Here is a 12,288-nt window from a genome sequence, read left to right on the forward strand (position 1 = left end):
ATACAGTCAGTTCTGAAAACAATCTGTGCAGTTCACCGCAGTTGGATGGCAGTCTTTAGAGAAGTCTAATGTGTTGGTTTGTCTTCTTCCAAAAGAAAACTAGTGATTTCTTTGCTGTCTTCTTTCTCAGTGATGTGTCTGCTGAAGGTAAACTGATATTAAGTCCCTTCCTGTAACCTTCAAATGATGTCTTCAGTCAGGATATTGACTTCTGTTTCTTACGCTGGTGGTGTACTTCTGTAAAAGGATGCCTTTGTAATGCCCTTTACTGCTGGGTAAGCCCTGATGGGCTCACCACACAATGAACTGTAAATCCACTTAAACAAAGTAAATCCATTCCTTGTCCAATAAGAAGGAACTCCTGTGTCAGCCTAATTGTACATTTTTTCTTCTATTCGTACCATTACAGAACTCATCATTAAACAAATTATGGGGTGAGGAAAGTTTATATCTATTACAAAATAACCCTGAACAGAGTGCTGGCAGGGTAATATACTTGGGCTTTGTACTGTAATTTTCTCTAACGATGGATCCCTGCAATAGATGGCACCTCTAGTAAATTCTGACTATTCTTGTTGGTAAGACTATATCACTCACTGTTTACAAAAATTAATCTATGTTATCCTATTTGTAATGCAAAAGTACCAGCACTTCCGCATAAGGTTTGCCAATACCAAAGAACAAGCATAGAGCCAAGTGCCTCATCAGCTTAATGGTGAGGTGCTCCCAGTGTCAGGCACAGCCAGCCACTAGAGCCTTTGCCATGGGGTTTCCCCCTAGCAGTTACTAGTGGCATCTGGCCAGGAAGATATCCCTGCAATCCATTAATACCATGGCTGTATATATACCAGCAGGAGACAATAAAGCATTACGTATCAGGATAAGCAAAGTCATTCACAGGAAGCAAAGAGACTTGTTTACAGCTGCAGAGCAGTTTCTCACGAACAAGTTCATTCTAGCTACATGCAGAAAGTAGAGACAGTTTACTTGTGTTCCCAAGCTAATGCAAGCCCTTTCTTGTGGACTAGTGGCCTTTTCAGGCTATGATCTGTATTTTTCCACACTCTAGATATCTCTATTTTTTCTTTTTCTGGAAACATTAGACATCACTAGCAGTAACACAAATTATGATTTTTTCAGAAAATACAGAAATTTAGTTGTCTGGAAAGCATTATAAATAGCTAGTTCATTTATGCAAATTGTGAGTTGAAAATCAGATACCTTGAATACAGTATCTATTGCTGTAGCTTGAGTAAGTAATAAATAGATACTTCTTTAAATTAATGGCATCGTTTGTTTACAGCTCTTGGAAATCTTTCTGTCCTTGTATCAGTCACTTGTGATCTATGTGATGCAAAATCAGTGTTGAATTTCTTAACAGTGTTTCTACATCTGATGCATAAGCTCTGCATAAGTTTTGTAAGCATCTGCCAAAACCCTATGAGGAAAGAGTTACTTATGAATTCTGGTTACTTAGTAATTCTCCTGCGTGGTCATGTTACTTCCTTATCTCGTGTTTGCAAGCTATCAGGCAATAAATTCTGTCAATAAGTTAATGATACACACTAGACTTGCACAGCATGCACCAAAATTTTTTAGTCATAAAACAATGTTACAATTCAGTTAAATATTATTTGAAGATACGCGGGGTTGAAAGTCGCTGCTTCACGGAAGCCATGTTTCATTAAGCTGTGGATTTGGAAAGTGAAGTTCTGAAGAAGACTTTGAGAGATATGTGCAAACGCCGACTTTTTTTTCAGAGATACTTCTCAACAAATACTAGACAGTGAAAAGAAATTATTTTCCAAGTGGAAGTTTGGATAGTAACATAGCTCATGAACAAATCCATATGCTTTTGTGTGTTATACTGTGTTGCGCTGGCAGATATTTGTTCACCTATAGGAAGGGAATGGCATTGTGGTGATGGTTCCTCTGCTCCAGCTGGAGAGTTGTGTGTTTTCACCAACCAGTGCCATAGCAGCAGTGATGAGAGACAAGGTAAGCATATACACTGTACCTAATTCATAAATCTTCATACTGGCGTTATGTAGCAAAGTGTCTCCTCATCCATTTACAATTCGAATGATATTTTACAAATATTACTATCTTAATTTATGTTAAAAACATTTGTTGAGATTCAGAATTTATACTCTATGCCTGTGTTAAGGCTTAAGAAAAAACAGCATTCTTGTAACTACTGTCAGATACTGTAAATTAAATGTTCAGAAGATGCATTTTTTTCTTTCCAGGTGGAAAAAGGGAGAAATTGTATTGAATTTATGAATGGATTGCTCCTAGCTTAACCATTGCAACATCAAAAGACAATGAATATGGTTGCTACAATTTTCCTTTAGGGAGTCCAAACAATGAAAGTGAATTTGAATGATAAAGTCTGAGTAAATTTGCAACAGAAATCTACTATTTCCAGAACAACGAAACAAAGTTGTGCTGAAAATAATTTCATGCAATGCATAGGATAGTCCTGCTCACTGAAGATCGTTGATTTGAACTGGAAGGAAGGACTTGGATTTGTTGTTACTTCTAATTTTAATTAAAACCTTATTTAAGTTCTCCTGGTCTCCATGCAGCAAAGGAAGCCACTATTGTTTGTTGGATTTGGGGGTTTAACTTTAATTTTAGAATCTTTAAGTGAACTTGTGTTTACCTGTGCATACATGTTAACTGGAATATATAAATATGAGCATTCATCTGATATCTGGGAGAAGGAGTAGCAATTCAAATCCAGATTCCTTTAGCTTTTCTTTGACAGTGTTCTTTTCATTTATCCAAATATAATACAGATATATGTTTGGTACAGAATTCCAGAATCAATTCTGGGAAAGCTGTCCTTAGTTCCTCTGCAAATAAGACAATCGTTAGCTCTGTATTGTGTACTAGTAAATTCTTTAACTTCATTGTGCTGCACTACAATGTTCTAAGTGCCGCTGGCTGAAACCAATGCCTGTTGAATTCTCTAGATGTATCTTAGGTTAAGCATGTCATTTCCACAAGAGGTGGCTGTTTTAAGTTTTCACTACATAAACTTGAAACATGCACTGTGCTCGATTATTGATTTCTCTAGAAAAAAAGCACTTTCTTTAGGCCACATCTTGTATTTTGCCTGTATTATACTTCCATTAATTTTTATGCAGGCTTTTTTACTGTGTTCCAGTGAATAGCACCACAGATAAACACTTAAAATGAAAGTAGAGAAGGTTTCTCCAAAGATCAGTTAAAAAAGAACAGTATTCTATGAGCTGTATGATTTTGGCATTGTGAAAATGTCAAAATGTGTTCCATTAAAAGTAGGGAGATGAGGAAGAGCTGTAGAACTCGGAATGGCAGGTTGTGCACTCTGTGGCTGCTCAGATAAAATACACAGTACAACCCACATACTTCTTCTTTCTGATCTTTTCCTTTTTTTTTTTTTTTGGCATACACATCTTCCAGCAAATATTTTTCAAGTTATACTTTCTGTGAAAGCAAACGTTCCTTTGAAAAGCAGTCATGAATAATCAAGGATTTTCTTATTGAAAAAGATACTGTTACTGTTTTGTACATCTTTGTTTTCTGTCTATTTTAAAATTCTGAAGAAAAAACAGAACATTATTTTGTGCATTTAATTTAATGTGAAACAGGTATGCTTCCACTGCATTTGTGTTTTTCATGAATCACTGAAGTGCTTCAGCCACTTCAAGAGCTGAAGTATAAAAGCATCAATAAAATGTTGGTTGATGAATCAGCCAGTCTGCACTTTAACTTGATTCTGGAGTACATCTGTGAATTATCTCTTTTTCCCTCTATAATTAACTTGCCCTAAGTTGATGTGAATATGAAAACCATGAAGTTGGACATCATAGTGTCACTTTAAAAGATGAAGTTGCAATGTGATTTAAAATGATTAGTGAACTGTGATGATGATATAAAAAAGACCAAAAGTATTACTGAGGGCCTGGCATGCGCAACTAATTTACGAGGCAGCATGAGGGCAAAGTAGTCCTCGTATCTAACCAGAATCCCATTTAGAAGGCAGAGCCTTACCTTGACCTTCTCTACTGCATGTGAGAAAAAGCTGACAGATGTTTTCCACAGAGTGCATGGAATCTGGATGCAGTCTCACATATCTGCCCTTCTGAATTTCTTTCAATTTAGGTTTCTCTGAAAAATGTGATTTTGAAACTGACCTCTGCAAGCCTCTTCGTGAAGTGAGTTTACATCCTGGATGGATTAGAAGAAATGGCAACTCTGGTGTGGGACCACCATATTCTGACCACAGTGGGAATTACACTAGTAAGGATCCTTGCCTTCACTGAAGGAATCATGGGACTTTACAAGTTATTTACTTCTGTATTATTTGCTTAAATTATTATTTTCTTGATAGATCTGTTGGGTTATGACATGTTTTCTGAGATAAAAAACGTAGACACCAGAGCCTTCTAGGTGCTTATAATCACGGTAGTCTATAAGTGTGGAGGGGGGGGAGTTGAAAGTTGAAGGGAAGAGGCTGGAAAGAAACAGTTTCTGCTCTTGTTGTCATGGAAGATTAAGTAATTGGTCATCAAGAGTTGCATTTATCTTCCTGACCCCTACCTGTTGAGAGCAGATGATTTTGTATCTGGAAATAGGAAGAACTTTCATAGCCTATCTGAGCCAGCTTCTCTAAAACTTATTAAATTTTCACTTTGTATCAAAGATCGACCCTCAGTGGAGTAATTAATTCTTCCTGTCCCCAGAGATATATATTCCTTATGCTTGTCCTTTTGCCAAGTTAACCTTACTTTCCAGAGCCTGGCTTCTTTGTTCTGGAATACTTAACTTTCTTCATAACTTAAATTGATTTGAGCTGAATTTTTAGCTACAATGTATTTATTCCTGCTTTCCTAAGCTGTTAGAAAGCTTGTTTGTAAGAAAGAAAAAAAAAAAAAAAAAAAAAAAAAAAAAAAAAAGCTGGTTAACAATTTGATGGAGCACTCTATTTTCAAAGAAAAGATGTGGGCTTATTGTCCAAACTGTTTAATTATCTTCTCTGTTTTCCTTTCCTGTCTTTCTCCTTATCCATCCACCCCCATTCACTTCTCACAAATGCAGTAGTGATTTTTTGAGTCCTCAGAACAATCACAGGAAGGCAAGCATAAAATGTTAGAGAGTATACAACAATATAACTTACAGAAGACTAAATTACTGCTAAGAGATCAACAAGCCTATAGGTGTTTTTGACCTCACTTTTAAAGTGTTATGATTTGGGAGTGTGGAAATTTGTACTGTTCTGAAGCAACTGCTACCTCCTACATACTGCATAAGACACCAAACAGGTAACAGTTCCATTTAATGATTAGTGTGAATTATAGACTTAGAGCTGAGTGCCTGGAAAAGTTTTTGTTTGTTTGTTTGTTTTATGAATATCTAATGTGCCAGAGACAAATGAATGGGGCTGGGCTCTTTTCAGTGGTGTGCAGCAACAGGACAAAGGGCAATGGGCACAGACTGGAGCACTAGAAGTTCCATCAAAACATGAGGAAGAGCTGCTTTACTGTGAGGATGACAGAGGCACTGTACAAGCTGCCTGAAGTTGTTACGGAGTCTCTAGAGATATTCTAGACCTACCTGGATGCTATTCTGTGTAACCCATTGCAGGGAACCTACTTTAACAGGGTGCTTTAACTTTCTGATCCTCAGAAGTCCCATACAACCCATATGGATCTTGTGATTCTGTGATATTTTTAATAACATTTTACTTACGTAGTATACAATCACATCTTTCACCATGTATTCTGAAAATAAGACTCTTATCAAATAAACATTGGGTTAAACTGATGTTAGCAGAAAAATCTGGGTTATTACCAGAAATTTTTCTTAAAGTAAGCTTTATATTAAGTGCATGATTTAAAAATCAAGTGTTTATCAGAACTTACCATGAAACAAGTATGAGAGAAGCACAGTGTAATAAAAATCTAATAAAATCAAAATAAACCAGGCAACAATATTGCTCTAGGTGAAATTTCTTGAGTCTGTGCTTGCTTGGTAGTATCTTTCACCAGAAAGCAGCAATTCCTACCTATATCCAGTAAAAATTTACCTATTATCTTGTGAAATACTTGTGCAGAAGAAGAAATTTATGCAGCTATCCAAAGCCAGAAAGTTTTCAGACTGTCTCGTTACTGGAGACTTAGCAGACTGTGTAATCTGTTTTATATTTGTTCCTGCTTAAAGACTGGAAAATATATTGTACAATTTACAATGAAGTCCTACAGCAGAGCATAACAGGGAAGAGTTCCTGTCATAATGATAAGAAATTGCACACAAATTAGCAGCAAAATCATTTGTTAACATTTAATCATTTACTAGCACTCACCTGGTTCTCTTTAGCTTTGTCTGTCTGCATGTTTCTTTATTTTCACTGTTAATGCAGTTGGAAAATTTATGACAGATTCTTTAAAAACCAAAACAACAAATTATTATGAATTGAAACCTTTTATCTATGCAGACTTTGAATACAGAAATTACTGTTGAAAGAATTTCTTAATTACCAGTTCTGCCCCATCTGTGTAAGACTTAGAATCGGTGGGAGGTGTAATCTGATTTTTGTTGTTGTTGGGTTTTTTTTTGCATGTGTGTGTTTGATTTGTATGTATTTACCTTTAAGGAAGCAAAATAATAAAGTCATAAGTGTAAAACCAGATGAAACTTTGCTGTCAGATACTTTCAATTACAGCAAAGATTTTGTAATGCATGGATAATGGGTAGATTCTGAGAATGACTCTTCCTTCTGTGAGGAAAGAAAGCATACCCACATCCTCTGGAAGAGTGGAACACTGTGGCCTCCTCTCAGATCTTTCTCCACCTCCTTAAAGACTTGAGCTGTTATAGGTCACAATGGTTTATTGTTTAGGCATGAAATATGCAAAATATTCAGTTTAAATTCTTTGATCAGCTTACTAAGCCTTAGTTTTGTTCCAAAATTCTGTACTTTATTGAGAACTTAAGCCAGAAACTGAAGTTGTGGAAAATTTTGGAAGGGTACCTGATGTTTAGCCTGAACACAGAGAAGTGAAATGTCAAAATGAAGAAATGTTTGGTGTACAATGGCTATGAGTGTGCCATGAATCTTTTTTAAGGAAAAAATTCTAGTTGTTTTTTTCATTACTAATAAATACTTGAATGCATCTTTCCTTGTTTTACAGTTATATTTCCCCAAATTTATATATATATTAATTTCTTTTGATAGCTTATTTCCTTTCATTGTCCTCTGAAATGAGATCCTCTTCTGCAACATTAAGGTCCAACGTTTTGCTTCCAACTGATGAAGAACATATTTGCCAGGTATTTTGATGCACAGTCCTTTTTTTTTGCTTTTTCTCATAGCACTTCTCTGGAATAATTACAACTTTTTTTTTGTCCTAGATTACATTTCAGTATTGGATCAGTCAGAGCGGAGTATTGATGGTGGGGCTTCAAAAGCTCTCTGAAGATGCCATTAAAAACATCTGGCATGATTCAGGAGAACTGCAAAACCAGTGGAAAGCAAAAACCATCACAGTCAATAGCACTGAAAATTTTGAGGTTGGTATCGTGAGTTGACTGTAAATTGAACGTAAAGGAAAGGGTTTTTAAATTCTTTTTTTCCAGTAAGGCAATGCTAAATATTTTGTAAATGGGAAGCATTATCAAAAAGTATAAGATCAGCTATTTGGAAGCTCAGGACTGACACTAATAAATGCTGCTTGTTCTCGTTTTTCTGGTATTCAAGGTGATGATATACCTCACTTAAAATGTGCATGTGTCTAAAATAAGACTATCTTATTACGTTGTAAACTGTATACCTGCCCATAGAAGTGATGTACTTGGGATCTTAACTTTCAGTAAAGTATGCTTTTAGGTTCAGTTTAACTGTATTGTTAAATTGAGGTTTAATTCATAAGTATAATGTCTATGAAATACTGTTCTATACTGATAGCTTCTGTTCTTTAGAGATGCATCAGGTGACAAACACTGCACTATACACTGTAGCTGTGCTTTTTATGGTAACTTTGAGCCTTCATCACAGCATACATTGATATTGATGTTATTGCTTAAAGATATGAGGAGTCATTTAGCATGAAAATCTGAAGGCATGAGAGCACAGCTTCATTTCCATAAAACATAAGATTAACACAATTACTTGACTTGCAGAGGTAAAATTGTGTGAAAGCATTCAACAAAATATGACGTTTTGAAACAATATTTGTCTGCACAACTCTGTCTGATGATGTGTGTTACCTAATATATACACCCAACTCAAGTATCAGTGTTACCTGTTGAAAATTTAGCTCTATCTAATATAAGCAGTTGTTTACCAATGTGAGACCATACTGGGAAGGTTTATTTCTATATTTACTTTTTCATTCTTCATATCACTTAGAAAATTGACTGACTTTGGGAATGGTCAAAAAATATATCTCCTTCCTGCCTCTAAATTTCTGGATCAAATCCTAACTAGATTATAGATTGCAAACCTTCTTATGTTTTGGCTTCTGTAAAGTGAGCTGGCACATCCAACTTTAAAGAGACAGATATCAAACTTTCTGCAGTAATCATTACAATTGACAAAAAGAATGTAGCCGGGCACCTCACTATAGCTTTAGAACAAGGCTGTCTTTCTTTGGTTGCAAGTTTTCCCTCTAGTGACAGTTTGCATGATGCTGGTCACACAGTTTACTTGCGCTCCTGAACTTTTCCTTCTTTGAGATTTTTAGCCTTTCAGGGCTATCCGTGTTGTTTTTCAAGAAAATGTTTGAATTACAAATAAACAAGTAAATAGCTGTTTTTAGATGACTAGTAATCATACTTTGTTCTTTGCGTCAACATGAAAAATTCCCATTGTAATGAAACTAGTAGAAATATAATTACTTCCTGTTCCAAACTGACAAAATAATCAAAATCTTTCACCTTTTAGTGAACTAAAATTTCGTTGTCATGAATATTGAATATTTTGATTATAATTTCAGATTTCTTAGCTATAGGATTTCTTCTCAACAGTTACATTTTCTGTGGGGGAAAAAAAAAAGAAGAGTAGGAAATGGATATAATCTTTTTCCTTGAGATCTTTTTTGAAATAGAGTGCTTTGCATCAATTTTGCAAGAATGTTTGAGGTGAGAATTTAATTAAACTCAGCCTTGTTGCTTGTTTTCTTTGCCAGTCATTGATGATGACAGATACTTTTTATCTCTTCTTTCTTCTCTTCAAATAAGTAAATCCTGTTTTTGTTTTTGGTTTTTTTTTTCTCGTTAAGCATATATTATACACTACAGTTTTTGGTTTTGGCTTTCAAAAATTTCTAAATTCTGAAACATGAAGAATATTACAGGTTGAAGTGCCCAGCACACTACAATCTCAGTTGGTCTGATGTGGCTCCTTTGTAGTGAATTATATCCTGGATTGCTCTCCTGAACTACTTTTTTTCTCCCTCCAATTGAGATTAGATTTCCTTTTCACAAATTTCATTAAGGGAATTGGTTCAGGACTTAGGGTTTTGCTTCTGTTTTTGCAGTTATTTCCTATGTCAAGTCTTTTGTTTTGCTGCTGCAGTAGGAATCTCAGAAAGACCAGCCTGTGTGAAACTGCTAGTTATATTCATGTTTTACTTACCACTAATGGAGCTGCAGCATTAATTTGTTCTGACAGCCATAGAAACTACATATAGTTAATTGTTAATTACTGTTACAAGTAGTGTCATTAAGGAGACACTTGCATTATAGACTGAACTGGAAAGCTCTGAAGCTTTTGTAAAAGACAGAAAACCGAACAAACTTGCTCAAATGTGGATGAGGATCAGCTTGATTTCTACCAGGCTAAAGCCCTCAGGGAAAAGCAGATGGGTGTTTGCTGGTAAAACTTTGGTAATATTTTCAGATTGAGGAGTATCTGGAGGCACCTAGCATGGATTTCTGTCATCACAGGAAAATTAAGACATGCTGAAGGAAAAAATAGAATAGTTTCTAGAGAGATGGGTTCAGAGTTGCAGCACTGACTCTGCTTCCATTCCAGTCAATAGCTACCCTTTCTTGATAACTGGCTTCTGTCTTGTAGCTAAACACTTTTAATAGAAATAGCTGTTGGCCATTGGAGAGACCTCCTTGCGTGTTTAAATCACCAGGATGTGTACCTCTCTCTTGCTGTACAGTACTGGGATAAATTGACTTTGTAGGTTGCAACTCCTCTTGTGCAGGTCAAATACACATTTAAAGTAAACCACACTCTCTCCATGCCCTCCCTTCTATCTTCTCCCCAAGTCCTAATACCCTTCCTGAACAGTGTAGTCTTGTACAATGGAATAGTACTGTTGAGGACAATTTATAGGACCACCACAGGTTTTTTGGTACGTTTGCTTACTCTTGGATCATACACAACTTCACCCCTGGACTCTAAAGCTGATATTTGAGAAGTTATTCTTCAGATAATATTGTGCATTCACTATTAAGAGAGAGATTGTACCTCTAGGTGGATTGTGCCTATAGGACTCATGAAAAGCCTAGAGTGGTAACATTCCAAGAGATGGGGAATAATTTAGAGAATGATATTTGTATGTTTTGTCACTGAATTACTTGTAATTTTGTATTTTACTTGCATCCCTAAATAAAGTTACATTTCAGAGAATTTTTTCAGTTGAGAAAGAACATAGTTCAGAGTGTGAGACTAGGTTACTGTTTAGTTTTATTATGTAGCACAGCCTATCTTCATATGCATCTATGTGTACCCTTAACATTTACTACTATGAATCTCTGCTTCTTTCCAAGGAGTTTGGTTGCTTTTTTTCCCTCCTACTTCACTGCAGTAAGTTAAAATCTGTTTTAAAGACAAAAATGTAAAGTATTTGAGTCTTCATATAAGTAGAGAGTGTTTTTTTGCAAAAGCATTACTATTGCAGTTTTGGAGCAGAATAACTGTTGAGTTTTGCTTTTCATTCTGAGTACTCTTCAAGGTTTGTTTTGGCTGAAAACTTGTTTATGAAAGGTTTCTAAACTGAAAAGGTGTTTTTTGCCCTGACTTTATTCCAAGTCTCTGGTAAATTTTGAAAATAACCAGAAAACATTCATATTTTTCTGTGGGAAGAATGGTTTGATTTATAAAATAAACAAAACAAAAATAAACAAACAAAAAAATGAACAAAACAAAACAAAAAAAAAACCACAGTCTTTTATGTTTCCTAAATGTTATGATCCTTGTTTAAGTTTTAATGTGTTTTTCTGTGGTTCCAGGATCTTTTCTATTAAAATTAGTTTGATTTAGCCTCCTTCATCTCTTACATTGGTGAATGTCTTTTGTTGATTTCATATTAAACTCTGCAGGTTATCTTTCATGGAATAGTGGAGAGCCAGGGACAAGATGAAACTGTTGCTATTGATGATGTTTCTTTCAGTGAAGGATGTTCTCTAGCATATGGTAAGCATACTTATTTTTCAGGAAACGGTTCATTTTTCTTTGCTTTTCACTTTGATTTGAAGAGAAACACAGAGGGGAGAGAGCCATATGGTTCTTAAAGACTTTCTTAGCTTTGTTTTTTTTACATTACTAATTTTCATTCCTCTAAACCATCATCTGACAAATTACATCTAAACAGAGTTGCAAAAATGGCAGTAAATACCTCTCGAAGTCTTGTATGTTACTCTATACCAGCACAGGAAAGCAGTAAGGTCTCATCGGGCAGAAAGAATACTTGGCCAAAATTGGTCCAAAGAACTCATACAGCTCAGGGAAAGCCTTGAAGATGAGTTTGGGGAAATTCCCAAAGCTCTTATATTTATTTTTAAATATCTGAAAGGTCCCACTCCTCAGCTGTAGGGGGGATTATTTTGTTCTGCTCTGCTACATCCAAGAGTTGTAGTGTCAGGCTGGTCAGCTCTGCAGCTGAACCATCTGTGCATGCTGAGATTCTTCAGCAAAACATTTAGTCTTTTGCTTTTTAACCCAACGCACTATCATGGGAGAAGAATGCAACCCATCCTAGAAACAATTAGATTACTTGCTCTTCTCTATTACAGAAGAGGGTTGTAGTGTGGTACCCAGGCAACAGCCTCAGCTCAGTACAGTTCTGGTTCAAAGCATCCCTTTTGCTTCCTGCCTCTGCGATCTAATACAGAGTGTGGTTGATCTTTAAATTTAACGTGAGGTATGGGTGCCATGGTGGAAAGATATACAGTTCCTTTTTGGAAATGCTTTATTATTATTATTATTTTTATACTGTAATTTAAAACAAAGTTCTCTGGAGATCCCATTGGGAAAATAGGTACATGTGGCTAACGTTTTAGAGT

At 35.7% G+C, this 12,288-nt stretch overlaps 1 protein-coding gene across 1 annotated transcript in view; it reads left to right on the top strand.

The window, feature by feature from the left end:
- Window positions 1-1,835: 1,835 nt before the first annotated feature.
- Window positions 1,836-12,288, top strand: part of MALRD1 (MAM and LDL receptor class A domain containing 1) — a 210,036-nt gene continuing 199,583 nt past the window's right edge. The window contains exons 1-5 of the mRNA XM_065731331.1: window positions 1,836-1,998; window positions 4,153-4,290; window positions 7,226-7,320; window positions 7,402-7,560; window positions 11,326-11,419. Of these exons, the coding sequence (XP_065587403.1) occupies window positions 1,836-1,998; window positions 4,153-4,290; window positions 7,226-7,320; window positions 7,402-7,560; window positions 11,326-11,419 (649 nt within the window). The remainder of the gene's footprint in view (window positions 1,999-4,152; window positions 4,291-7,225; window positions 7,321-7,401; window positions 7,561-11,325; window positions 11,420-12,288) is intronic.

This window comes from Cyrtonyx montezumae, unplaced genomic scaffold (assembly GCF_038088225.1).
Source record: "Cyrtonyx montezumae isolate F1298 unplaced genomic scaffold, pur_monq_1.0 scaffold_14, whole genome shotgun sequence".
NCBI classification, from domain to species: Eukaryota; Metazoa; Chordata; class Aves; order Galliformes; family Odontophoridae; genus Cyrtonyx; species Cyrtonyx montezumae.